Here is a 24,336-nt window from a genome sequence, read left to right on the forward strand (position 1 = left end):
GGAGTAGCCACGTATACCCAAGTCTTCACCTACCATCCCAACAGCCTCAGCATCCAACACATTATCCTCTAAATTCTGGCACCTACAACATGATCCCACTATCAGACACATCTTCCCCTCTCTGCCTTCCATAGAGACAGCTTCCTCTACGACTCCCTCATGCACTCATCCTCCCGACCAATCACCGCGCTGACACCTTCCCCTGCAGCTGCAGGAAGGGCATCACACGCCCACATCTCCTCCCTCACCACAATTCATGTCGTCAAACAGGCCTTTCAAGTGAAGCAACACTTCACTTTTGTATCCGCTGGTGTGATCTACTGTGTCCGGTGCCTTATCTACATCAGAGAAACTGGGCACAGACTGGGAGATCACTTCGCTGAGCACCTTTGCTTTGTCCACATCAGTGACAGGCAGCTCCCTGTGCCCAACCATTTCAATTCTGCGTCCCACTCTCATACTCGCATATATGTCCATGACCTCATGTCCTATCCCACCAAGACCACCCATAAATTTGGATAAACAATACTTGATTTTCCATCTGGCCTCTCTCCAGTCAGATGGCATTATCAACTTCTCCAGTTTCTGCTAACCTACTCTCCATTTTCCCTCCCCTCCTTTTCCCATAGTCTTCTTTCCCTTAACTCTCCCCCACCCCCGTTCACTAGCCAGCTCTCCTTCCCCGTTTGCAGATGCGCCCTCCCTCCCTTATCCACCTATTACATCATGCTTATGGAGCCATGCTCCTCCACCCTACATATCCCCTCCCTACCATTTTGTTTGGACTCCCACTGATAATTTTCCATACCATGATGAACAACTCAAGCCAAAATGTTGCTTATGTATCTTTACTATATAAACCACACTGTTTGACCAGCTGAGCTTCTCCAGCATTGTGTTTTTACTTCAAACATGATGTCTGTAGATGTTCAGATTTTACCTCCAATTAATGAAGTCCAGCATCATGTAGGCCTTTCTTAACTGTCCATTCAACCTGCAGAGCGACCTTGAGAGGTGATAGATTTTGATCCCAAGTATCTGTGTTCTTTCACACTGTTGTATCCTACCATAATGCCCATGCTGCCCAATTGCACCCAATTAACCTACAACCCCCCCCTCCCCTCCAATACGTTTCGAATGGTGGGAGGAAACTGCAGCCCCCAGGGAAAACCCACACATACAAGGGGAGAACATACAAACTCCTTACAGACAGTGCGGATTCAAACCATGTCCCGATGGCTGGTGCTGTAATAGCACTGCACTAACCGCTATGCCAACCATGCCACCTTCTACACCAACTGTGTCACCTTTGTGCCAATGCCATGTGCCAACTTTCCACCCCACATGCATTCTGTCAATATCCTGTGGTAACCTAACAGCCTTCAACAATATCTACAATATTGAGGAGTGAGCATTATAAAAATAGACATTTTCCACACTGGTCCTCTTTTCCAATCCACACTAGACATTTGATTTAATGAAAATTATTGAGAATTAACATTAACCTCCAAGTCTGGAACCTTGCTTTTGAGATTGTTCAACAACCGTTGTTTCACTGTACCTTTCTTGCACGTTAACAGGGCTCCAATCAAACCAGATGAAATGTCCTTAGGAGCATCCACATGGGAATGGTAAATCCATGTTAAGCAGTTTGGGTCAGCATCTGTTGGTGCATACTGCTTCTTCACTATCCACCTGTATGTGTGGTTTCCCCCTGGTTGAACAGCATCATCCATCTTATCCTTACCAGCAGATGTACGGTCAGGATAAAAAGCACCTGCAAAAAAATAAAATCTCTCTGAAACTACAAAAAACTGAGATAGTGAAAGTAAACAACAAATTTCAATCTCTAAACAAACCAAAAACTTCATAGCATGGAAAAGGTGATAGACAAAGGAAGGTTGAAATATAAGGTGTCCTTCAAACCGAAACATAAGGGAACAAAAGCAACAACTTATTTGTATGAAAATTTGCAACATTTTGTGACACATTATTCTACAATTTTCTCTTTTAGTTTGTCCTATGGAAGGATGCGTATCAACAAATTAAAAAGGAACAACATTTCCTGCAAGAGACACTATTCCGCATTTTAAATTGTCCTATTATTCTATAGTCATTTCACATTTATTTTGATCCTCTGACTGGAACTACCATTTATTGTCTTTGTGGACAGTTTTAAATTCATCAAGCAATACTTAAGCCAAATTAAAATCAGGTGATGAGTGAAAAAAATAAATGGTGGTGCAGATCTAATTGTAAGTCTGCAATTTTGACTGTCCAAGAATAGTTTTAGAAACATTAAAAAAAAAACAGTAGTTTCTATTACAAGTATTCATTGACAATCTGACTTTACACCAAAAGATGGTTACAGAAAGATCAAAGGGGTTATTCATGACCATCTGAGTTAAATAACTAGAAACTGAATCTGTGCACCAGATATAGTAAAGAGCTTGGCAAGCACAGAACAGTGTAAGGAACACTATAGGTTTCCTTTTGCTATAGTATTTCAACATTCCTTTGATATATGGCAGTACATTTCAAATTTCTATTTGCCAACTTTGTGAAAATAGAAAGGAATGTCAATGCTTCTTTTGGTACATCAGAAAAAGGAATGTCATGCATTTATGAAATAAAGGCAAGTAATAGGAAGGCTTACCGATTTCCGGGTAAAGTAACAACTCCCAAATAAGGAGAAGTCAAATCATAGAGATCAAAAATATTAAAGATAAAGTGTTGTTGAAGGAAGTACTAAACATTTATTTTAACAACTCTATTCCACAAACTTCACTTTGATTGGCTTTCAAATCTGCAATATAAAAGACCTGGTGGAACAGAGAAAATACAGATGCTCTTGCAAATTATTTATGAACAAGCTTGCAGGGGCATAATTTATAAAATAATGAGGACCTGCTCCTGCTGTCATAATGATACATGTGATTAGCGGGAGAGCAGCAGGGATCTATTAACTGCCAACGTGTGTTCCTCCCCCTCTCCACCTTTTTATTTGGGTTTCTGTCCTCTTCCTTGTCAGTTCTGATGTGCCCAAAACGTTAGTGCTCTATTGTTTTCCATGGATGCTGCCTGACCCATTGAATTCCTGTAACATTTTGTGTAGTGCTCCAATTAAAAGTGAATTGGCATATAAATAACATTCAGTGGTCTGAAAAATCTGCTGGTTCAGCACCAAATCCAAATATGCCAGATTATCAGAATTTTACTGTTCTGGGCAAGTGCTACAAGTTCCAATTCATGTCCTCCTCTGCCATTTCCGCCACCTACTACATGATCCCACCACTAGACACACATTTCCCTTTCTTCCCCTCTCTGCCTGCCACAGGGGCTGCTCCCTCCTTTTGACTCCCTTGTCCACTCCTCCTCCCCTTGGCACCTATCCCTGTAACCTCAAGAGAAGCTCCACTTGTGCCCACATGTTCACCTCACCATCATTTGGGTACCCAAACTGTCCTTCCAAGTGAAGTAACATTTCAATTGTGAATGTGCAGAGGTCATCTACTGCATCCGGTACTCCCTTTGACGCTTCTCGACTTTAGAAAGATTGGGCCAGACTTGGAGATCGCTTTGTTGAGCTTCTTGGCTCTGTCCGCCGCAATAACGTGGATCTCCCAGTGGCCGCCATTTCAGTTCCCCTTGCTGACATGTCTGTCAATGGTCTCATGCACTGCCAGGCTGAACCAACCCACAAATTGGAGGAACGAAACCTCATCTTCCATCTCGGCGCCCTCCAACTAGATGGCATTAACCGACTTCTTTGGTTTCCGTAAACTCCCCACCCCCCACCCTTCTTCTTCCCCATCATCTTTCTGCCCCCCCACCCCACATCCTTCTCTCTTTTTTCCTCTTTTTCCCTCTGACTCTTTTTACAGAGCCAAATTCAATTCTCACCTCTCATCTTACATCCAATTAACACCCCTTTTTTGGTCTGAACTTCTCCCCACCTGTCTTCAGTGATTATTCTGACACATTCCTGTTCTTTGCCTAAACCTTGAAGGAAAAAATCAGTCATATATCTTTACCTCTTATGGACGCTGCAAGACCAACTGAGTTTTTACTACAATCACAGCATCTGCAAACTTTCATGATTCACTCCAAGTTTATTCCAATCTGATTGTATATATACATCCTGACAAAACAGCGTTTCTCCAGACCATAAAGCATCCACACACAGTAACCATACAAACAAATGGCAATATATACATAGTGATCCAAAATAAATAAAATATAAAAATAATTTACAGGTTTCTAGGGTTGTTCAGCAGTCTCACCATCTGCAGGAAGAAGCTGCTTCCAAACCTGGCATTCCTGGTTTTTATGCTCTTGTCCCTATTCCTTGAAATTAATGTCTCAAAGATACTGTGGGCTGAATGATAAGCATCCTCAATGATTCCTGTAGAGGTCATTAATGGAGGGAAGGGAGATCCTAGTGATCTTCTCAGCAGTTTTAATCACTCACTGTACCAATCTGATGCTTTGCAGCTACCATACTGCACTATGTTGCAGCCAGCCAGGACACTCTATTGTGCTCCTGTAGAACGTTGTTAGCATGGTGGCTGTTACCCTTTCCCTCCTCAGCCTCCTTCGGAACCTTAGGCGCAGCCACCCCATCCTGATTAATAAGGAGATGTTGTGGGTCCAGGATGAATTGTCCTTTAAAAAGACACTGAAGAACTTTGTGCTCCCCACTTACTCTATGATGGAGCCATTGATATGTAATGGGGAGTGGTCCTTCATCTTCCTGAAGTCTACAATCATCTCCTTTGTCTTGTCTATGTTGAGAGTCAGTTTGTTGCTCTTGCACCACCTCAACTTTCAACTTCCTGTCTGTAAGCCAACTCATCATTGTTGCCAATGAGGGCAATTACTGTTGTGTCATCTGTAAACTTGAAGCTTTTGTTGGACCTGAATGTAGCAGGACAGTCTCTAGTTAGCTAGTGATGGGGCTTGAGGCTTTGCTGCCAATCTGGACAGACTGTGGTCTTTCAATAAGTCCAGTTGGAGAGGGGTACTGAGTCCCAGTGAGGACAGTTTATCCACTAACCTCTGACATATGATTGTGTTGAATGCCAAGCTGAAGTCAATGAACAACAGCCTGGCATATGAGGAATTGTTCTCCATAGGTGGGTCAAGATGGAGTGGAGGTTCAGAGCTATTGTATCATCTGTGGATCGGTTTGGCTGATAGGTAAACTGGAATAGGTACATTGTCGCTGGTAGGTGTGTTTTGATGTGCTCCGTTACCAGTCAATCAAAGCACCATGATCATAGAGATCTGTGCCACTGGAAAGTAGTCATTTAGTCCAGTTACCATCACTCTCAGGGGCTGCATTGAATCCTGCAGGGACAATGGACTGTTGAAGTGGGATATAATACCAGGAACATTCTCTTTCTGATGCTTGAGATCTATTGCTCTCAGAAATCCTATGTCAGTATTTTCAGGAAAAGCAACATTTTTTTATTCCCATCATTCTTTTCTTTGGCTTGGCTTCGCGGACGAAGATTTATGGAGGGGTAAATGTCCACGTCAGGTGCAGGCTCGTTTGTGGCTGACAAGTCCGATGCGGGACAGGCAGACACGGTTGCAGGGGAAAATTGGTTGGTTGGGGTTGGGTGTTGGGTTTTTCCTCCTTTGTCTTTTGTCAGTGAGGTGGGCTCTGCGGTCTTCTTCAAAGGAGGTTGCTGCCCGCCGAACTGTGAGGCGCCAAGATGCACAGTTTGAGGCGATATCAGCCCACTGGCGGTGGTCAATGTGGCAGGCACCAAGAGATTTCTTTAGGCAGTCCTTGTACCTCTTCTTTGGTGCACCTCTGACACAATGGCCAGTGGAGAGCTCGCCATATAACACGATCTTGGGGAGGCGATGGTCCTCCATTCTGGAGACGTGACCTACTCAGCGCAGTTGGATCTTCAACAGAGTGGATTCGATGCTGTCAGCCTCTGCCATCTCGAGTACTTCGATGTTAGGGATGAAGACGCTCCAATGAATGTTGAGGATGGCGCGGAGACAACGCTGGTGGAAGCGTTCTAGGAGCCGTAGGTGATGCCGGTAGAGGACCCATGATTCGGAGCCGAACAGGAGTGTGGGTATGACAACGGCTCTGTATACGCTAATCTTTGTGAGGTTTTTCAGTTGGTTGTTTTTCCAGACTCTTTTGTGTAGTCTTCCAAAGGTGCTATTTGCCTTGGCGAGTCTGTTGTCTATCTCGTTGTCGATCCTTGCATCCGATGAAATGGTGCAGCCGAGATAGGTAAACTGGTTGACCGTTTTGAGTTTTGTGTGCCCAATGGAGATGTGGGGGTGCTGGTAGTCATGGTGGGGAGCTGGCTGATGGAGGACCTCAGTTTTCTTCAGGCTGACTTCCAGGCCAAACATTTTGGCAGTTTCCGCAAAACAAGACGTCAAGCGCTGAAGAGCTGGCTCTGAATGGGCAACGAAAGCGGCATCGTCTGCAAAGAGTAGTTCACGGACAAGTTGCTCTTGTGTCTTGGTGTGAGCTTGCAGGCGCCTCAGATTGAAGAGACTGCCATCCGTGCGGTACCGGATGTAAACAGCGTCTTCATTGTTGAGGTCTTTCATGGCTTGGTTCAGCATCATGCTGAAGAAGATTGAAAAGAAGGTTGGTTCGAGAACGCAGCCTTGCTTCACGCCATTGTTTATGGAGAAGGGTTCAGAGAGCTCATTGCTGTATCTGACCCGACTTGTTGGTTTTCGTGCAGTTGGATAACCATGTTGAGGAACTGGTTATCCCATCATTAAATAAACATCAAAGTACCACACTGCTGCCAGCAGAAACTTACCTTCCACACGTTGGCTCCCTATAATGATTATACTTCATTGGTTGTTTGCACTGGGATGTCCCAGGCTGAGAAAGGTGCTATACAAATTACAATTATTTCATTTAATCAAGAAATTTTACCTTCAGAATCTTTTTCATAGAAGACTCCATGTGGATGAACAGAGTAGGGACGAGATGCAAAGTTTTTGAAATGAATGATAATTACATCTTCCACTTCAGCCCTGAGCACTGGGCCCAGAAATCCCAGCCAAATAGGTTTAGGAATCTCAGTCAAATATATTCCATCTGTAAACTGCTTATACACAGCCTTCTTGTACAATTGTCCAATCCGGTGTTCCCCACTTTTTAGAAACTCTGCAGCATGTCTATGTTGAAACATAAAGAATAAAGCATAAAAGTTGGAAACAAAAACTTTGTTCGTAAAATGCACACAAGTCAAAACAATCATTCCGATATTATTCTTAAAATTGTTCTAGTAAATTTAATTCATTTTTCACTGAAAGCCAAAGTAATGAAGAAGCTTCCAACTCAACATCTCCAGAATTGCCTTTTGCAATTATGGCCTCAGTCATTTTTGGACAATAGAGTATTTCAGCTTGACTGGAGCTGAAATGTTAGCCCTGTTGCCCCTTTGACTGCAAAATAAAACTTGATACTTTAGGTACAAGGATTGAAAAGATTCTTGAGTTTGGATTTGTACAAAAGGTAGGGTCTCGATGGTGCTTTTAGTCAGCATAAGGCCTGGGATATTTTAGCTCCCTGGCTTAGTAAAGGTTTCAAAAATGAGTTTGCCTATAGAAACAAGATCCTGACAAATTTTAGCACATTTACTAATACAATGAGATCTGTCATAATATTGCCTGCCTTGCTTATAGAAAGGAGAAGTAATTCTATCTGAGTTCATCCCTGGATGCTCAACCTGAACTTGCAAGGCAACTTCATGGCAGAGGAAAGCAAAGGCTTGCGTACAATAAAGAGATCTTATGACCAAACTTCTCTCAGCACTGCTCAATAATGTACCACACCCAAACCACTCTTTTAATCCTACTATCTCTTCAATTAAACAAGCATAAAAACACCTCCCTAGCTCATTCCAATCGTGTGCCTCTTCTCTTCCAGAGTCACCCCACACATTGGATAGAAACATGGATGGGAGAGGTCTGGAGAGTTGTAGAATGGGAGCAGGTTATTTGGACTAGCTGAACAATGGTTGGCACAGAAGGGCTGAATGGACTGTTTTCTGTGCTGTAGTGTTTTACAATGCCATTCTTTTCTCAAATCTATCAATTTATCTACACTTTTCCTTCCACATCATAGATTTCACTTTACATTAAGTACCACCCCTTTTTTCTTCAACAACACTTTATCTGCACCTTTGAATAAATCTCTTGTGCACGTCTCACCAACTCACTTGACATAATTACTGTATTTAATGGCATACAAGACCCACTTTTTTCCCCCCCAAAAAATTGCTCATAAATATCCCCCAGGTCTGAAATGCGAAGTTGAAATTAGAGTGATAATGGTGAGTAATGCCAACAGGGATCAGTCGCTGCATGGCTCACTAGCAACACCGTTATTTGTCACTGGGGACTGGTGGCGAGCTTTAGGGTGGAGTGGGGTGGTGAGATTGGAGTGGGGGCTGGTGGTGGGCTGTTAGGGGGAGCGGGGTGGTGGAATCAGTGTGGGGGCGGTGGGATCAGTGTGGGGGCTGGTGGCAGGATGTCAGGAGACTCTCCTAGCAGTCCGCAGTCAATCCCTGCACTGGTCCTGCTCCCGCACCCCCCCCCCTCCCGACAGCCCACCACCAGTAACCACACTGATCCCACCACCCTGCTTCCCCCCCCCCGACAGCCCACCACCCCACAGCCCCCCAACAGCCTGTCATCAGTCCCCACATTTATTGCACCGCCCCGCTCCCCACCCCCAGAGAGGGCAAGGCAGTGGGACCAGCGTGGGGACCGACAGTGGCAGTTTGTTTTCTGCTATAGCTCAGCTGCTTTTGTTTTCTCTTGTAAATAACAGCAGTATTATGATTAAAAAGATTTTTTCTGTTGCCCTGGTTGCATGTTTTGACGAAATTTTTTTTCTGCTATCCTGTAGCTACATATTTCAATAACATTAAATGCTTACATGTAAATAATCTAAAAATTCTTAATATTCCCTGCCGAAATAGGGGGTGGGGGCCTTGTATGCCCATGGGACTTATGCCATCAATTATGGTATTCTCTTTTATTGGAAGACAGAGGGACTATAAAAGTCATAAACAAAAAAAATTGTATAAAGTGCATAGTAAAAACATAATTTATATTCTGCTTGATGCAATTCTTGTCATAAATTCCATTAACATCACAGGAAGTTGACAGAATGAAGAGGCTTTGAAGAGCTTCCAATTAGAAAGCTCTGGAACGTCTTTCAGAGTCAATGCTCCAGTTACATTTGGATAAGAAGAATTTTTCAACTTTACAGGTGGAGATATCCTTCATATCCTCCCACAATCAAAGCAGGAAGTGTTAGAGATCAGTGGTACAAGAGAGACCCAAGAAGAGCATCTCCATAATCCATCTCAATACAAACCAAAGTGCATGCAAAATTATAACATGACTCTCTTTTTTGTGGACCCCCAAGCTACAAGAGAAAATTTCGAAGCTTCCAAAGGAAACTACACCAAGGAGAAACCAAGGCGTTCCTACTCCACCGTTGAGAGTGACTTTGTCACCCTCCCCTCTCAATCGTACAGTTAGGAATCTTCTAGCGCAGCCATTCTCAACCTTTTCTCAGCTATGGCCCTCCTAGGAATGTGCTCAAAGTTTATGGGCCCCTTTCCCTGAAAAACAGTTGAATTCTGGTTTCTTCCATACTTCGTAAAAAAAATCTTAAAGGGTTGCACATTTGGCATAGCGGTTGCCTTTATAGCACCAGCGATTGGGACCGGACCTGGGTTCAAATCCCGCACTGCCTGTAAGGAGATTGTATGTTCTCCCCATGTCTGTGTGGATTTTCTATAGGGGCTCCACTTTCTTCCCACTGTTCAAAAGCATATTGGGGGAATAGGTTAGTGGGGTGTAAATTGGGCAGAATGGACTCATAGGGACAAATCGGCCTGTTACAGTGCTGTATGTCTAAAAAATTGTTACGCGAGGTGAAAAGAAAACAAGGTTTTTAAACTTAATTATGCTGTAGTCCCCAGAGGGGCCCCCATTGATAATGGCTGCCTAGGGAATTGCAGTGGACCCACTTAGCTGGGCTCCACGTAGGAAAAATACCCATCTTAAACAAATTTTGAGATCAACATTTGAATAGATTTTAAAGAATTCAGTTATATGCTGATCTCCCAGATTACAAGTGAAAGGTCATGCTGCGAGAAAGAGCACTGGCACCAGGAAAAAGGTTGCATCCTGCAGCCAGAGCTGCAGAACCTCAAGCAGCCGGACACCATTCTCTTGCTCTACTCATGTCACTGTGGGACTTCCTCCTGGAAGTGGTCAAGTCGGGAAACATTCAGAAAAGCTGAATAGGGGAAGAACATGACTCTTTAAATAAATTAATTGCCTTTATTATCATTGGGCTCCATGAAGCTCCATGTAATTTTGCAGCAGAATTTAATCCTGCTTGAACAAAGAAGCATGTTGTGGCAAGGAACTTTATGACAGGTCTAAGGGCAGGAACAAGAGGTGCTCAGAAGGAATGCTGAGTTTCGAGAAAATTCCCGAGAAGTGAAAGACATATTCAAAAACTATTTCATTTCATTTTCGTGGTCTTCCTCGTCTTGAGGATCCCTGGCATTGCTACTGTTCCTCTTCTATCACCATATTAATGCAATGTTGTGTAACATGCAACCAGATTTTGGATGTGCAATGTTCACTCTCTGGAAAACTGCAGGAACTCATGAACAGTACTCATGAACCACAAGCCCTCAATGCAGCTCCTGCTATCTATAGATAGACTGGGAAGTAACGATTTGTGGCCCATTCAAGCTTCAGATAAAAGCTATGGTTGGGACTAATGCAACTGGAGATTGAATTGCATTTTAAAGACTTAAAATATCCATTCTTAACACATCATGTAAAATTGCAATTTGCAGGAGGTTGAGAATTTCTTATGCTCCACTTTAACTTCCTAACATCAGTGCAATGTTTTTATTCCCCCCCACCCCCCAAACATTGAAAGGATTCTTTGCAAAATGTCCATACAAGGTATTTGGGGTTAAATTCAAAATAAAGCATTTTCTTAATGGAGTTGAAATAGCAGGTTTATCAGACATTACTTGAAATACTTCATATTTTGAAAGTCGGACTGAAGCAGGAGGACGAGGAAGGCCTTGAGACTCAGAAAAAGAGTAGATCAAGAGAACCATTTTGGAAGTAGGGAAAGAACTAGCAAGAATGCACTGAAAACAGCTGGTTTGATGGGGATTTTCGGTCTGTGTTAGAAGCCAAAGGGGAGGCAAGTTCAGCTTTTCAATTATGCTCCAGTTTCAAGTTTTTAATTATTTCCATGTTGCACTATTTATTTTTAATTACAGCAAATGGTTTTAATGGAACTTTTTTTTTTAAATTACTTCAGTATTACCAGATTTTAATTACTTCTGAATGTCACTGATGTATAATGAAATTTGTGATAGCCTTGACAACAGGAAAGGTTCAACTCCCAGCTTTACTGTCTCCAAAAACCTGTGAGCAATTTAGAAGTGTTACGTCACACACCAGCAACAATAGAAATTCATCAAGATAATATTAATTTTAAAGCAATATATTTATTAATTTTTAATAATATATCATCTTACTTAAATCTTGGAGAGAGAGAGAGAGAGAGAGAGAGAGAGAGAGAGAGATCCAAACAGTTGAAACTCAAAACTTTTAAACTGATGCTCAGAAGTAATTATGGAGGTAAGACACTGAGTGATCAGACAACCAAAACTCATGAATCCTTGTCAAGTTGCTTCCAGAGAAATGTCCTTTCATTCAAATTGTCACAACTCCCCTCCTTGCGCAGGGGAAATTAAATTTGTAACTTCCACAATACTTCCAAAACTCAGGTACAGGTCAGTTGAAATGGCAGTCACAGTTGTCATGATCTAATGCAGGAATTCACCTGTTTCCTTTATCCAGATATGGGTCAATTAGAATCACCATTACAATATCACAGTGGTTCAATAATTCCACTGACAAAGAGAATCAGTAGAAATGTCCATTCCCACACATTTAGCTCTGTTTATCAGGTGGCTGGCTGATCAATACTGAATTCTGTTTAAGTGTCCCAATCACATGACTCAATCACATGACCCTCTCTCACCATCTGTTTTCCCTGAATAAACAACCATTGTTCTTGGTCATAGTTGAGAGCATTAACTTTGTTTATAGTTTGGACCTGATGGTGCTATGCTGTCTGTAAATGTTATGAAAAATATGAATGGTTGCAGCCTGCACCAATCCCCAAAGTGACACTCACTAAATAAAACAGGAGCTTGTAATACCACCTCCAACAATAAAAATGATGAGCTGCAAGTACAAAATTTTAACTACAACCTACAATGTTTGAAATACAACATCCACTATTGTTACAATATAATACAGGCAAATATATTTTTCAGCAACATTGCAAACTTAACATCCTGAAAGGCAATCAGCAGTGACATTATCCTTACCTTTAATGAGTTATCATTAAATCAAATTCCTGCAGAATTACACTCTAGTTTAGCAATCGTCTATTTTTGTTTTTCATTTTCCTCAAGAACGCAAAGGGATTATGGTCAGTATACACAAGTGGTCCCTGAACTGTGCAGATATAAACATCAAAATGCTGCAAAACCAGTACAAGGGACAGTAATGCTTTCTCAAACAGATCTTTCTAGAATACCTTACCATTCCCAAAGACTTTCTAACATAATTCTTAACTGTGGTCTGAACTTTCATCTGGACAGGAGCCAACTTGCCATGCCCAACAACATAACAATGATGTATCACAGTAGCATGGCCAAATACACTTTTAGCTAAATTAACAGTAAGGTTTGCTTTTGAAAGTTTGTCAAACAATTTCTCTAACTCAGAGATATGTGCTTTCCAGGTGAAAATCCTCATAACCAAATCATTAATATAAATATGTGTAAGCACTAAACCTTGAATCACAGAATTAATCATTCTTTGGAATGTTCCTGGAGTATTTTTCATTCCAAATGGTAAAACATTGTATTCATATAAGCCTGAAGAGGTCACAAATGCAAAAATTTCCCTACCTCTCTCAGTTAAGGGAACACACCAGCAACCTTTTAATAAGTCCATCTTTGTAAGAAACTTAGCCTTTCTAAGCTTGTCCACACAATCATCCACCCTAGGGATAGGATAAACATCTGTCTTTGTTACTGCATTAACTAATGGTCCCATCTGATTTGGGCACCAGGTCACAAGGTAAAATTCAATCTAAGGTAGAATGCCTATTAACATAATTCTTTAACACATATTCAATCTCTTGATCTACCAGTTTACATTTTTCAACATTCATTTGATTATGGATGTTGTTTGATAGGTTTTGTATCTCCAACATCAACATCATGACAAGTTATTTGGGTTCTCTTAGGCACGTCTGGAAACAGATTCCTAAATTTTAAAATTAGCTGTTTCATTTGCTCCTTTTCCTGGGGCTGAAGATGAGGCCAACATAGCATCCAAATTCTGCAAAAAACGAATTAGACAGATGAACTGGGACAATGTTTTGTATGAAGTGACCCTCACAAGAGTCATCTTGTATCATCTCATGATCCCTAGACTTCTTAGTTCCATCTGTGGCCAGCTTCTGGTGTTTTTTATAGTGAGTATTACTTTAGGAGGTTGGTTCAGGGTGCAAAACATTCACAAAATTGATGATATTTTCTAGACAGCCTGACACCATTCAGTCCAAACCATAAACAAAGTTAATGCTTTGGATGAACAAAAGACAATGATTGTTTATTCAAGAAAACACAGATGGGATATTTGTCATATGATTTTGATTCATGTGTATGAGACACTGCATTGAGTATTGATCAAACAAGTCATGTGATTGAGAAACTTCAAGAATCAAGATTGATTAACAAGTAACCAGAAATCTACAAGAGACAGAAAATAAAGTGACTTTGTGTGAAATGGACACTTCTGATGTTTCTCTTGGTCAGGGGAAAGCACTCATTTTTGATTGACCCATATTTGGGTAAAAGAAGCGGGAGAATTGCTTCATTGGATCGTGACCATTCTGAGGGTCATTTTGTCTGACCCTTGCCTGGGTTCTTGAAAGCATTGTGGAAGTCACACATTTTGTTCCCCTATGCAAGGAAGAGGGGAATTGTGACAATCATTTGTATTGAAGAACATTTCTCTGAGAGCAACTCAACAAGGATTCATGAGTTTTGAGCAGTCTAATCACTCAGTGTCTCATCTACTTCATAATTACTTCTGAAAATTAGTTTAAAAATTCTGAGTTTCAATACAAGATTTCTAAGACTGAACCTTGGTAATTTACTTTCCAGAATTGTTCCGAAGCTATAATGGTTTGGGTAATACACACTCACACACACACACACACACACCTATGTGTGCATGGTTGGGTGTTAAGTTTAGATTTAAGTTGAATTATTATATTAATAGTTATTAATAAATATATTGTTTTAAAAACAACACTGTTTTGGTGAATTTCTATTGCTGCTAGTCTATGACATAATACATTAACATCCAATACCTCTGGTGAAGGCTGCTCTTTGCTAAAAGCCAAGTTCTCAAAATAGGGTTTTAACATGTTGACATGGAAACTCTGCATTTTATGTCTCCAATCAGATGTTCAAACTACGTAGTTGACTTCATTCACCTTGATTCTTTTCTCATATGGGCCTGAAAATTTTGCCCTAAGTGGATTAAAATTTGTTGGGAAATAGGATTAACACTTTATCCCTTGTTTTAAAGGTTCTGACCTGTTGTAGGTGAGGAAATGGATTCGGTAGATGTCAAAGGCAAGGACTCTGGACACATAGTTTTGGTAGTAAAGGATTGCAGACGTGGAAAAATGGCATCAGGGGCAACATACACACACGCACAATTTACAGCAGCCATGAGAAAAGTCGGATGGGCAATAAAGCACATGCGAACAATTAATAATGAACGAGGGAAAATAGTAGTGGCAATAAAACAATGTGCACAATTTATAGCTGGTGGGGAAAAGTTGGATAGGCAATAAAACACATGCAGACAATAACAAACATGGGAATATCAGAGCAGGGATGAAACATGCTCAAACACAACGACTTGGGAACACACAATAATCAAGGAAAACGCAATACAATACCCAGCACCCCCTTGATTCAGTGCAGGAATGGCTCGATGCTATTAGGGACACTAATTCAACACTCCCACCCCATTTAAACAGTGTGCATTTTATCAACAATTTCACCACAGTTCTCGGCCTGGAGTGAAGCAGGATGGTCCCAGACTAGCAAAGAGAAAGAACCGAGCACACATGGCGCCTTTTATAATGCTGAAGGGCAGGGGGCACTGGCTCAGTGCCATCAAGGTTAATTGAATTACAACAACCAATGGCCGAAGGCCAAGTACAGGCAGGCTGGAGAGTCCAGCCCACGTAATTTAGAGTGCCAATGGCTCAGTGCCAGTAAGGGTAAGCTGATTACAAATGCCCAATATCCCGAGGCCAAGTAGAAAGGGATTTAAATTGGCCAACAGCAAGGTGTGCACTAAAAGGTGGGGTGGGGCTAAACCTCGATTGGCAGGTGGTGTGTCTTCCAACTAGGTAGGGGCAGAGCTGTTACATGACAGCAATAACCCTTAATACAATTCACCTTTGGAAGTCACACCACACATAATCATTATGAAGTCAATCAATTAACTATGTATAGGTTATAAGTAAAAACAAAAAATACATGTTTAAAAAAAATACTAATCAAGCAGGTCAATAAATACATAAATTCCTTCCGTAGGCTGGTCAAGGCACAGTCAAATTCAATGACTGTGCACACCCACTCACCCCAGACCAAAAAGGGTCATTGTGTTACCTATGGGGCCGGGTGCTGTTGGATCTGCTCCCCAGTCAGAAGGGAGGATAGAGAAAGGATTTTCTTTGGTCACTGACTCATATGCCTGGTTTTTCTAGCTTCGTTGGAAATGTGAGCAACTTATCACCAATGTCTGCAAGCAGGCAGTGCAAGGTCACCCATCAGGGGCCAGAGCTCTCTCTTGGTTTGCGCATCCCATGTCTTGGCCTCAGAATTGGAGGTTCTCTAAGCATAGATCCCAGAAGCCTGTCACCGTACTATCCCATGGTGAGGCAAGGAGTAGGATGGCAGGTATCCATCCAGTGTGTACCCAGGGTGCCCTTTTTCTCTGGGCTGATGTTTGACACCAGGATGCTGTTCCAGCTTGCGTTCTCTTTCAATGGGTGCCTGTGCTGGACCCCTGCAATGACAGCCAGGAGGAATCGGGACCAAAAACCAGCCAATTTAGTTTTTTTAAATAAACACGCCTGAAGCCCCCACCCATGAGGTATTTTTCTGGGGTGACACTGTCATTGTGAAGTGGAATTAAGTATATACAATATTTCTTACTATGGTTTGATCAATGACCATTACACAATCTGTAACTTTGTATCCATAAACTGTAATTATTAATCTTTAAATCATAACTATACTGTAAATGTATAAATAAATTACAACTTAAATTTCTCTGAGTGTGTTTAGAGACATTATTCATTGTAAATAGTGTAGTTTAGGGTGCCATTAAAAGAAAATCCATTACAAAGGCTGTACTTGAAAGGTGCATAACAAAGAATGTTGGAATATCAAGCGATAAAGCTTCTATGGCAACAGCTCACCTTGTTGAGACTGCATGATAAGTGACCAATTGCTGGTTATTGTAAAGGTGCTAGCTCTGTGTTGAGGGTGTCATAGACCTCACATTGAGAAGAGGAACCTCTTGAAAGGTGGTCATTTCCTCGGGTGGGGGAAGAGTGCAAAAGATAAATTAGTCGGGGCCAACTCTGGAGGGTGAGGACCAGAGGGGAGGCTAATCAAAGGGCAGAGTGGGCAGCACATGGGAGGCCCCAGGGAGGGGAGTTGAGGCCTTCTACCCTGCCAGTGAAGATGAGACATTTCCTGTCTCAGCAGATCTCGGAACTCAGGCTTGAGGCCAGGAGTACTGTTCCAAGTGGGGAAGGGGCAGAGGCAGTGTCAGTCTGTCTCAGGAGTGATGCAATCAGCCAGAAGGCACCCCTTTGACTCACCTTAGCCTTGAGGAAACCCAAATTCTTAAGGAGGGAGACCATGCGGTGCCCCAGTTTCTCACCATACTGGTCAAACTGTTAGCACCAATCCACTGTTTATTGTGGTTAGCCAAACTACCAAATCCTTCCCTCTCAACAGTCCACTTGGGAATCCTATCCTCAGTGCCTGCACTGGTTTTCTTGCCCCTGTTCCAGAATATTTTCCCCTCGTTTATGTCCAGCCAAGACCTTTGAGGCCCTGCTCGCTGCACCAATTGTTGTAAGTGAGGAAACAGATTCAGTAGGTTTCAAAGGCAAGGACTCTGGACACACAATTTTGGTAGTAAAGGATTTTGCCATGAGGGGATAAGAATTTGTTGGGAATAGGATTAATATTTTATCCCGTTTTAAAAGTTCTCACCTGTTCTTACAATGGTCATGATGGTTCAATAATTCCCCTGACAAGGAGAATCAGTAGAAATGTCCATTTCCACACAGAGTCATTCCACCTCTGTGTTTATCAGATAGCTGACTGACCAATACTGAATTCTGTTTCTTTAAGTGTCCCAATCACATGACCCTCTCTCACCATCTGAATAAATAAGCATTGTTTTTAGTCTTAGTTGAGAGCATCATCCTTGTTTATAGTTTGGACCTGATGGTTGTCGACTGCATCAATCCCCAAAGTGACACTCACTAAATAAAACACCAGCTTTTAATAGGAGCCAGGCCTATGCATTGTGCTGTCTCAGGCCTGAACACTGGACCTGAGGCTTGTTCACTGACTATCAAGTGCCAAGCCCTAGCATGATTGAACCATTGCATCAAACCCAGGTAGCAATTCCAGCACCCAATGGAATTCCATCATAATCCATCTGACAGTTTTATTTGTACTCAATTTATACATCATCAACTGAGTAATACTTGCACAATAATTAGAATTTTATTTATAGTTAGCCTTCTTTCCTAAAAGTCATATTTAATTCGTGCTGATAATTTTTTAGTGCTTTTTTTTCTGATTTAAGTCATATCAGGCTGAAAGTTGTTGCTAGTGTATAATTCTGAATGTCCATATTTGGCAACATTTCTCCCTTGTGTAACGATATCCCTGTTTAAAGCAAGGTGTGCAAACAGGCCAATGGAGAATTATGATTAATTTCAGATGGTAGATGCACAACAGGTCCAGAGCAATAAATAATCCAAGTAGTAGTTGACCAATCTTGGAAAGTAATTGTCCTGTGGAACCTATTCAAACAGCCAAACTGGGAATCTCCTCAACCTTCAGCAACTCCAAAAGGTACAAATTCATCGTTCAATAGCAGGGTTTCAGCCAGCAGTGGGGCAGAAGCAGTCAGTGGTGTTCGCAAAAACCTTACTTGTTTTGGTTGCAAGCCAGAAATATTCACTTATCCAAAGAAAACTACCAAGTGAACTCTGATACAAGAAAATACCTACCGAAAACTTCAGATGACAACCTCATGCTTAAAAACCATCACCTCCTTTATGCTGTACAATCCGAAACACTGGTGCAATTTCAGTAATCCCAACACAGAAACGTGATGTATTCTGAAACCGTGTTGGCAGGTGGAAATTCTACATTTAAATTTCAAGAAGCTCAACAAGATGCATCTCACCAAAGTGGAGAGAAGAAATTATTTGCAGGGCAACATTAAGATAAGAAAGGGGTATGTGGATCTGGTGAGACTGCTCTTCCAGAGGTTGACATGGACCTGGTGGGATGATTTGCTTCTTTCAGTATTATGGCAAGAACGCATCCAACAATGAGTGAAGTAGATTAAAAACACAGTATGCTGAAGGAATTCAGTAGGTCTCGCAGCGCCCATAGAAGGTAAAGATATATAACCATTTTGGGCCTAACTCCTTCAAGGTATGAGCAAAAAGCAGACAGGAACTTAAAAATATGGCTGGGGAAGGAGCACAGAGCAACAGACAAAGGGTGAACATTGAACATGGACAGGAGGGGAAAGGTGAGAATTGATTGGGGAGTGGCTGGCTCAGTGAATGTAGATCTGGAAGAAAGGAGACAGAGCGAGCTGAAAGGAGAAATAGTGATAGAAAACCGGAGAAGTTGATGTTAATGCCATCTGCATGGAGGGTGCAGAGATGGAAATTTGCCAGTGGTCTCAGTCTGGCAATACGAGAGACCATGAACACATACGTCAGCAAGGGAACAGGGCAGGAAATTCAAGTGGGTTGCTACTGGGAAATTCCCGCTATTACAGAGGACAGGTAGCTGTTGGAGTTTGTGTGTTTGTAGAAAACAGTTATGTTGAGCACCTTCATTCTATCCACTGCAATAGAAGGGAACTTACAATGGCAACCCACTTCCATTCGCTGCCCCATTCCCATGCCGATACATCTGTCCATGGTCTCGTATTGCCAGACTAAGGCCACCCACAAAATTGGGAACAATACTTCATATTCTGCCTGGGCACTCTCCAACCAGGTGGCATTACTATCACCTTCTCTGGTTTCCATTAGCCCCACACCCCCATCTCTCCCCTTCCCCTATCCCTGTATTTCCTTTCATCTAGCTTGGTCCCTCTCTCTCTTTCCCTCTGCCTTCTTTTCTCCAGCTCTGCATTCACAGAGCCACACCCTTCCCAAATCAATTCTCATTTTTCCTCTCCTGTCTTCCTATCCATGTCCATTTATCACTTTTTTCCCCGTTGCACTGTGCTCCTCCTCTTGCCCTTTTTTCCCCCCCTTCTCCCCGAGACTTTTTATTCAGGCACTTGCCTGCTTTTTGCTCGTACCTTGAAGAAGGATTCAGGCCTGAAACATTGATTATATATCCTCCTTAGGACACTGCAAGACCTGCTGAGTTCCTCCAGCAGTTTGTGTTTTTACTTGGATCACAACATCTGCAGGTTTCCATGTTACACTCCAGTGAAATAGATTACCCAGCCCTTCACAGATCCCAGAAAGACATGAAAGAAGCATAATTTGTGTTTTGCTATCGAAATTTATTTGCGCTTATATCAAACAACATTGATAGATGTATCACAACCAAGTTCTAGAGCATGAAGCATAGAACACTAAGATCCAGCAGCTTAGTGGGGTTTTTGTTAGACATACAGCATGGTTACAGCTTACAGGCCCTTCTGGCCCATGCCACCCAATTACTTCTAAATGGCCTAAAATCCCATTTGTTTTCAAGGGTAGAAGGAAACCAGAGCACCTGGAGGAAACCCATTAGTAATGGATACCTTAACTTGGCCACCAACCCTCTATAGGTTGGGGATTGATTCTTAGTTTAGGAATATATGTTGTTTTTCCTCTCTTTTACTTTTTTCCATTTAACAACGTGTTCATAGTTACCTTGTTTATTGTTATTTGATTCTTGTAACTTGACATTAATTTACTTTATTATTATTATTACCATATGTGTTTTTCATATGTTAAAACCAAAAAGATTGAAAAAGGGTATAAAGGTAGAAAGGTCTAAAATGCTCTAAATTTTTTACTAAAAACACACTGAAATGCTGGAGGAACTCAGCCAATCTTTTCAATATCTATAGGAGACAAAAATGTATTGCCGACGTTTCATGCCTGAGCCTTTCTTCAAGGGCCTGAAACATTGGCGATATATCTTTGTCTCCTATAGATGCTGAAAAGACCAGCTGAGTTCCTCCAGCATTTCAGTGTATTTTTAGTAAAAATTTTAGAGTTTTAGTAATTTTACAATTACAACATCTGCAGATTTTCATGTTTCACTCTGAAATTTCTACATATTACTTCAAGAAAGCAAAGAAACAAATGCCATAGTTCTCCTGAACATAAAAGTGGCTGCACCCAGTTTCAGTCCACAGTCTTGGGTCAAGATGTAAGCTTTGATCTCCAAGAATTATGCTTCTAATCTTGCTTCACCTTTAAACAAGCCCAGCTCAGATGAATTGCCACAAAATCCAAATAGGTGCTCCTGGGAAATTAATAAATAATCTCTATTCTCTTTTAAGAATGCTAATCATACATTCCCCTTAAGATATTGAATAATTCTGAGCAACCCAAGTATTTTGGTTGAGGCAATAAAATAAGCAGTTGCTGGTTACCAGTCAGCCTACATCATCAATCACAATTGTAGAAGCTAAAGCAGTTTCTATTGATGATCGGGAGACGAAACTGAAAATGCCATTGTCAGTTTGAGCATTTTGTGTGTGAATTATTTGGATTTCTAGAAGGCGTTTGATAAGGTGCCGCACAGGTTAGTCAGACGGTCAGTTGGATGGCCGGTCAGTGTTCCTCGTGGCCAGGCACTGTTGACGTGGTGTTGTCACCTGGTCGATTGAAGTGCAGGCGTCTCTCTTTGCTATCCATAGCATGGTCTGCCACCTTTCTAGGGTCCTCAAAATGCTCTTCAGCTGGAGCAGTTGGATGTCCTCAGGCATCCGCTCCAGGAATATTTACTGGAACAGCGAGCAGGAGGTGTGGCCATCGTAGAGAGTGAGCATGTCGATCATGAGGGCAGATGGAGCCCTGTCCCCCAAACTGTTGATATGTAGCAGACAGGTAGTGCCCTCACGCTTAGCGAACCCCAAAGTACAGGTTAGTAGTTCTTTGATGGCCATATACCTTCCTTGTTCCAGGGGTGCTGGAGAAAATTGATAATGCCGACTGCCATGTCTTGGTCGAAGATACTGTCCATGTAATAGTGCGTTATCATCGGAGATCCTTTGAATGGCGAACTGCGCCTCGGCTTGCTGGAACCACAGCCATGGTTGGGCAGTCCAGAAGCCGGGCAGTTTCAATGCTACAGTATTTATCTTGGGTTGTTGCTCTATCATCAAGTCCAAAAGGCCATTTGGAACACCATTGTAGCAGGGGCCGCTGGTGCTACAGCCAGGTTATAGTTCACTGTTATAGCTCATGGATTGTAGCTCAAGACTCACGGAAGAAAGACACGCACACTGGTAGAGTTTATTCGACATCGAGTTTATTCAGGGGTAGCTCTGCCTTTTATTGTGAGCTCAGCCATGTCACCACCGGGGCGTGGCTTGAGCGGGCAGCCACCGATTGGCCGGTTCCAGCTTCCAGCCCCTTATTAGGCTCCCTGGGATCTGCCAGCAGTGATTGGGCAGTTTTACCATTCCATTGGAAGCCAATATGAAGTGTTGCTAGTTTGGGGATGGGTGTGTGTGCGTGCGTGTACTAGAGATGTGGCCTGGGAGTCAAGGAGGCAGAAGCCCGAAAAAGTTTGGGAACTATTGATTAAACCTATGAATCAATGAAATGGGAATGAACCAAAATTTACAAATCTGCAGTTTTCTCCAATTATAATACAAAATATTCATAAAGGCCATCTACAAATTCTGAAAATTGAACAGATAAATTAAAGGAAAAAGTACAGTTCCTAGAAATAGTTCGCTTGGTTAATCGTAATCAACTAATATTTTGGCATGCCAACCAAACAAAGCGACAAATCTAAAAGAACCTGTTCAACAGTGGTGACTATGAAATTTGACATCTATTTAGGCCTCACACATCGCAAAGACATGCACCAGCGAGGTAGAGAGATCTATACAAATACTAAAGAAAGTCTTCCACACTGTTCATGCAAATCATGGAAATATAAACATTCATCACTTCTTATGGATCTGCAGACCAGCATCACATTTGATGACAGAAATGCTGCCAATTACACTCATTGTTTTACAGTTCATGAAGACATAGCTTTAAGAAATAACTCATGGGATAGATAACTGACATCTGTGCAAGTGTAACAAAACCAAGAAAAACAGCACTAAATGCAGGGAAACATTAAATACCCATCCATGCCAATGCAATTTGTGAATGGAATTCCTATGAAATATGATAACCACGGGGCAGGCAAGCAAATCCATTTGCATTTCAACAATTTGTAGTCACACCCACAGAACAATCCACGATCAAATTAAATCACAAACTGTGCAAATCATCAAACAAAGAACATCATTCGTCATAGCGAACAAAACACCAGCTGTTGTCCCTGATCCTAGTTGCCACAACAGAGTGCTATCCACAATGAATACCAATGTTATACCTTGGTAATAATTCTGTATTTATGGGTATGTGTTGTCCATTATAACCAATTTAACACAAAATAACCTGTTTGATACACGAGATAAACTTTCACAGGCAAAATTATTAATCTGATAAAAACAATTATCATGAACATGCTTTGAGTTGTTCATAGGCTCTTCAATTTTGATGTTCTTTTAAATAGTCCTGGGAATAAAGTAAATCCAACCATTTTCATTCTTAGAACTGTGGAAGTTTACATTTGTTGTTTCTCACTGCGAAAGAAAAGTAAAAGAATCAACATTATATATTTTTACTCGGAGCACCTCCCATGCACACACCAGTCAATCAGCAAAGACTGAAGATGTGCAGTGGAATTCATTTTCATTTTGCTGAGCTTTCCTCTCTGTGCTAGATTTGTTTTTATAAAGTCTATAAACATCCATTTCTCTCACTGTCATCAGTAAAGGGAACTGTGAAACCACAAGATTGTCAAAAAGCCCATCTGGGTTCTCTACTGTGCTTCAAGGTCGACTCCACACCTTTGTCAATAGTCTGTTTACTGCTTTCTAAAATAGCCTTACAAGACATTTGATTCACAGACAATTTACGCCTTGCCTGCGTATTCATATCCCATGAACAAATTAAAACATCAACATCAGAATAAATCAATAGTAGTAATATGGCATTCTAACAGACTTCTCTCCTCATAGCCCTCCAATTGCTTCCTTTTCAATTTCATGCACAATTACCTTTAAAAATGACTTCCAATACAAGTCCAGCTAGTACATTCCAGATCATAGCAAACAAATAACAGGTCATAAAAATCTTGTAGCAAATGGAAACATGGAAAATATCAGCAGGAGTAGGCCAATCTGCCCTTAGAAGCTGCCTGCCATTCAATTTGATTAAGCCTTACTATCCATATCAATACCATATTTCCATACTGCCCCATAATGTAGATGTTTTTTGTGTCGAGAAATCCATCTTCTTTATTGTTTTTAGTATTTAGTGACTTGACTCCCACAGTCTTCATTTGCAGATTCAACAAGCTCTGGGTGAAGAAATTGCCCCTCATCTCAGTCCTAACTGCATTACCTCGTAATCCTGAAACTATCACCCTTTGTTCCAGACCCCTTTCCAGGGAAAACAACCAGAGGAAGATGAACAATAACATTACAGTTATTTAACACCCCCCAAAGCCTCTGACTTGGGTGACTCTTACTAAGAAAATATAAGAAGACACTTTAAGAGAGTCACCCCAATGGCAAATG

General features: G+C 41.6%; 2 protein-coding genes across 9 annotated transcripts in view; one reads left to right on the top strand and one right to left on the bottom strand.

The window, feature by feature from the left end:
* The window catches only part of LOC138739214 (ferroxidase HEPHL1-like), a 96,088-nt gene that overhangs the window by 63,042 nt on the left and 8,710 nt on the right, over positions 1 to 24,336 (bottom strand). For all 3 annotated transcript variants that reach the window (XM_069890817.1, XM_069890818.1, XM_069890819.1), the window contains exons 2-3: positions 6,932 to 7,176; positions 1,562 to 1,777 (exon numbers count right to left, since the gene is read on the bottom strand). In XM_069890817.1, coding sequence (XP_069746918.1) covers positions 1,562 to 1,777; positions 6,932 to 7,176 — 461 coding nt within the window. The remainder of the gene's footprint in view (positions 1 to 1,561; positions 1,778 to 6,931; positions 7,177 to 24,336) is intronic.
* Positions 1 to 24,336, top strand: part of LOC138739215 (high affinity choline transporter 1-like) — a 128,249-nt gene that overhangs the window by 37,368 nt on the left and 66,545 nt on the right. The window lies entirely within an intron of this gene.

This window comes from Narcine bancroftii, chromosome 7 (genome assembly GCF_036971445.1).
Source record: "Narcine bancroftii isolate sNarBan1 chromosome 7, sNarBan1.hap1, whole genome shotgun sequence".
Lineage (NCBI taxonomy): Eukaryota > Metazoa > Chordata > Chondrichthyes > Torpediniformes > Narcinidae > Narcine > Narcine bancroftii.